At 39.1% G+C, this 4935-nt stretch overlaps 1 protein-coding gene across 1 annotated transcript in view; it reads left to right on the plus strand.

Moving 5' to 3' along the window:
- ube2j1 (ubiquitin-conjugating enzyme E2, J1) overlaps window positions 1–4935 on the plus strand; it is a 29471-nt gene that overhangs the window by 22219 nt on the left and 2317 nt on the right. The window contains exons 6-7 of the mRNA XM_014030991.1: window positions 1980–2109; window positions 4589–4705. Coding sequence (XP_013886445.1) covers window positions 1980–2109; window positions 4589–4705 — 247 coding nt within the window. The remainder of the gene's footprint in view (window positions 1–1979; window positions 2110–4588; window positions 4706–4935) is intronic.

Here is a 4935-nt window from a genome sequence, read left to right on the forward strand (position 1 = left end):
GTATTATACATGAGATCGTATTATACATGAGATCGTATTATACACAAATAAATACGGTAGTAATTTTACAAGTTGTCTAAAACCTTATTGTGTGATAGGGCCTTAAACACCTTGAAATTGGCTTCTTTCTCTTTAAGAACCTCTTACCATTTTTGACACTCCCACTTCAGCACTTCTTCACAACAGTTTCCTGTTGTTCACAATCTTTAGTAGAAGTGTTATATTTTGTTGTTAAAAAAAAGAAGAAGCAACAACCGATTTTGAAAACTGGCAGCTCAGGATACAGTTGAACCTAACTTGAATGAGTCCATGTTGGACATTGAAAGTAGATTTTCTGAAGGACCACAGTGAGAACAGAGGCTCTTAAAAGACATTTCAGCTTGGTAATATATCTCCAAGTCATCCTCTCATACTTGGCCTCAACAGAACTGTTGACTTCAGGATCCAGGCCACCCTGATGAACTGAACAGGTAATCCAGCTGTACAGTCATGAGGTACCCTGGGTGACTTCACCTCAGGTCTAATAAAACATTTGAAACTGATGTAGACTTCATCAAAACTCTTGCACCCGCAGTTAGAGAAACAACCTGGCCAAGTTAAATAACATTCTTTTTTCAGATTTTCAAAAGTCAATTATCTGTCTTAAATAGTTTATCTATTCTATAATTACGTTGATGACTGAAACGATGGACCTTTAAGGTTATGATACAGAATTCCTGTAATTACATGAATTTAACTTCACTGAGTTCTGATTATTACAGTGAGATTAAATAATCAACCCTTTACCTGGCACTCTAACTTTACATTAGCAAAAAAAAGTGACAGCTGAACCCAACAATACACAACCTGGACTTTTGTTTTGATTGTTCTATACAACAACTGGTTCTGTTTGGGTTTTTGTTTTACTACTAATTCATTGTTGAAGCCACAGACATTAAATCTACAAACAATTTTGAGGATTATTTATTTACAAATAGATGAAATAGGTGATGTTAGGACACTCCTTCATTCTGTAGTTTTCATCTGTTTGTCCAGAGGTTGTAAATCTCAGCAGACATCAAACAGACCCGCCTCTTTAATTAGCACTTTGAGATCTTTGGATCCAAGGTTCTGATCAGTCTTAACAAGCTTATGTTATCTAACAGTCGAGATATGATTCAAGAAAAAGAGCTTAAAATGGTTTGTGACATCACAGGAAATTGCATCACAGCAAAGACACTAAATATATTCACCATAAAACTTTAACACAAGCATAAAAACATAAAACTTTACTGTGAAAGTTACTTCCTGTCTGGAGTGATTACAGTTCTACACTCAGGATGAATTACAATCAGACTACCAAACTAATAAGTGTTCCAGACAGCCACAAAAATAAATAAATATATCCAAATTAAATATACAGTATTGAAAGTTTTCACACCTACTGTGAATTTATCATTGTCCAAATGGGATCATTGGGCCTCATGCAAGAACATGTTTGTATTCCTATCCTAAATCTCTCTTACTTTTGWTCGTATGAAGGGTTCGTACGAACATGTCACGTCAGATTCAACAAACTCTTCTATCTTCAGGAAAAGTGTGAAAATGAGCTGCGTAAACTGATGAATGTGTATCAGATGCTCGTGCACGAGGAGAGGAGATTTACATAATTACCACCCCAAAAACGCCATATAAGGCTACGTTTCCTGCCCCAAATACCAGGAAGTGTTCATTCATAAGTGACATCGCAAAGTAAAAAAGAAGAACTTCACGAGTTCCGAGATTGAAGTTCTGATCTCGGAGAGCCACAAAAAAAGTCATTTTTAGCAGCGTCAGCTGTGGAATTAAAGGATCTGCTTTAAAGCCGAGGAATGAAATGACGACTGCTGTTAATGTCGTGTTTTTAAATTGAAGGTGTTTGAGTGTGTGAGTTGTAGAATTATTGTTGAGAGGTGATAACCTCACAGTGTGTCCCGACTGTTTTCTGATTTGTTTTTCAGATCACAGGATTTTTGTTGTGAAACCTGCGACTGTTCCATGCGCTCGGCTCTCCTGCCTGTGACGCCCAATAGTGACCTCAGCGCTGAAGATCGCAAGGCTAAAGAACTAGCTCAGCAAATCAACTTCAAGGTAAATCACCAACAAGCAACACACTTGATTTGCAGGTAATTCACTTTACTTCAGTGTAGTTTATTTATGAAACACTAAATGGCAACACGTCATCTCAGAGCACTATACTAAAACTTAGCATGTTTCAATCTTAAATCCAATTATGGTATAATACATTCATAATCCGTATATAAAAGGACAATCAGTAAATAGTTATGAAAGTGTTGGGCTAAATCTAGGTTTGATGGAGATGTGAACAAAAAACACAAAGTTAATGTTTGCAATTAATATAATCATGGAGAGAAGGGAGAGTAAAGAAAGCAAAGTGGGGAAATGCGATCCAGTTTTCCAATCTGCTCATTTCAGTGTGGTCTTCATGTCTACGTCTACTTCGGTTCAATTCAATTCAGTTTATTTATATAGTGTCAAGTCACAACATACGTTGTCTCAGGGCACTGTACATAAAAAGAACAATGTAAAGAAGAAAGCAGCAGATTGTGTTGAATCACTTCATCACAGTCTCCCATCCTGAGCAAACGGTGGAGAGGAAAAACTCCCTGCTAATCAGGAAGAAACCTCCAGCAGAACCAGGCTCAGGACAGGWGACCATCTGCCTCGACCGGCTGGTTGAGGGACAGGAAAGAGACACAGACAAACACAAAACTGGTCCAGGTGTATTTTTCTCTGGAAGAGAGACGAAGAAAACACATATTATTGATAGAAATAATTATAACAAACATGTCGAGGAAAGTGACAGACAGAAGCAGAGTGAGGACATGTGGTCAGTTTGTCCTCCAGCAGTCTAAAGCTTAGGTTATAGTTGACGCAACGCACAGGGCGCGAGGGGATTTGCGTCAAAAGTTACACAATTGTGGCGTCCCCGCAATTGCGGGGACGCCACAATTGCGTAACTTTTGACACAATTGCGGCGTCTCCGCCTCTGCGCGTTGGCCCCGCATTGTGTCCTGGCGTGTGGTCGTGCACCTCCGAAATTTTGAAGGTCCGCAAAGGCTGCGCACCACTCGTCGCGAAGGTGCTCTCGCTGAACAGGTCCGAATGTACCGGCATCTGTATGATTCCTCCATGAGAGATCATAAAGTCAACCAGATGGCACAAAACTCATGGAAGGAAATAYCAACGGCTTTAAAGAAAGATGAGTTAATATGCCGGACGACATGGAAAAATATTTGCGACCGGTTTGTGATCCTGGAGGAAACAAACCAGTGTGGCTCTCTCAGTTCGTGAAGCACAGAGAAACAGATACTATGGAAAAAGAGGTAAATGTGTTTACTTTGTTATGTGTGACGTCAAGCGTTTCTTCTTCTACACTCTTTCCGACTACTTTTCCGCTGCTTTGGCACCGTACTGCCGTCTGTCGGTGATGGAAGGACAGCGATAACATGAACGTCAACTATGTTTTCACACAGCGCACGGCTCAGGAGTGCGCACACTCCGCGGAGGTTGCGCAACAACCGAAAGCGCGACTATAACCCAGCCTTAAGTCTATAGCAGCAGAACTAATTAACTATAATAACTAAGGAATAATTCAGGAAACCTAAGTCTAACTATAGGATTTATCAAAAAGGAAGGCCTTCAGTCTAATCTTAAAAGTAGACAGAGTGTCAGCCTCAGACAGAAACTGGAAGTTGGTTCCACAAGAGAGGAGCTTGATAACTGAAAGCTCTGCCTCCCATTCTACTTTTAGAAACTCCAGGAACCACAAGTAAACCTGCCGTCTGAGAGTGAAGTACATTGTTCTTCTGAGTATCATCAGCAGAACAATGAAAATGTGTCTTGTGATGTTTAATGAATTTACCTAATTTACCTAATGGAACCATATATAGAGTAAAGAGGATTGGTCCAAGCACTGAACCCTGAGGAACTCCATGACTAACTCTGGTGTAAGCAGAAGATTCATTATTAACATTAACAAACTGGAATCTATAAATAAATATGATTCAGACCATTTATAGACACAAGTCCACTATCTGAGGTCCTGAGAAAATCATTATTTTCACCAGAATTACCAAATAACTATTTGTGAAGGAAAAGGTAATCAGAACATTGTAACAAGTTAAAATAACACATTTACATGGATTAAATACAATTTGCAATCCCTGTAGCTGTGTTTTTCTACCCCCTGTTGTTAGCAGAACGGTTTCTTCAGGGTAAATGAAACCTTTGTAGCAATTGATTTATTTCTTACATTTCTCTCATCTGTAATTCTACCAGCAACATATTTAATTCTTCTGTATTTCAGACAGTTTGTGATTGTGATATGTTAAAGTGACTCTGGTGAGAATATTTGTTTCTTTTATAATGTTGGGAGTAACTTCAGACACACAGATGTCACAGAAAGAAACGTCTTTAAAATAAATCTTCTTCCATTTGTTTTGCTTGGTCTTAAGTTTGTCTTTATAAATGTTTTAAAAATGTAGGTGGGGTTTTATTGGGAGATAATTCTGAGTTCAAATGTGTGTGTGTGTGTGTGACCACGCAGGCAGAGTCCAGCTTATCCACACAGGTCACTACGAGTGGGGGTTCTTCATCGCTCACACAGGGAGACACCTCCACACCCACTGAGCAGGAGGCTGCTGAAAGACCCCAAACTGAACAGGTAGATGGGGTCATCCATGTATGTATTTAAAACAATACCTCACCACTGTTTTTTCCACGTGGGTGGTTCCACTTTACTTCAAGTTCAGGTCCTCTTAATGGTTCTGTTGTAACAGTAGCTGTGTTTCCATTACAAATGTGCGCAAAAATTCGTCGATATTCTGTTAATGTTGAAAAAACACAGTTTCACAACTGCAGTGTTTCCATTAAGTAAGAAATGTTATTAAAGTC

This window comes from Austrofundulus limnaeus, unplaced genomic scaffold (assembly GCF_001266775.1).
Source record: "Austrofundulus limnaeus strain Quisiro unplaced genomic scaffold, Austrofundulus_limnaeus-1.0 Scaffold1154, whole genome shotgun sequence".
NCBI lineage: Eukaryota > Metazoa > Chordata > Actinopteri > Cyprinodontiformes > Rivulidae > Austrofundulus > Austrofundulus limnaeus.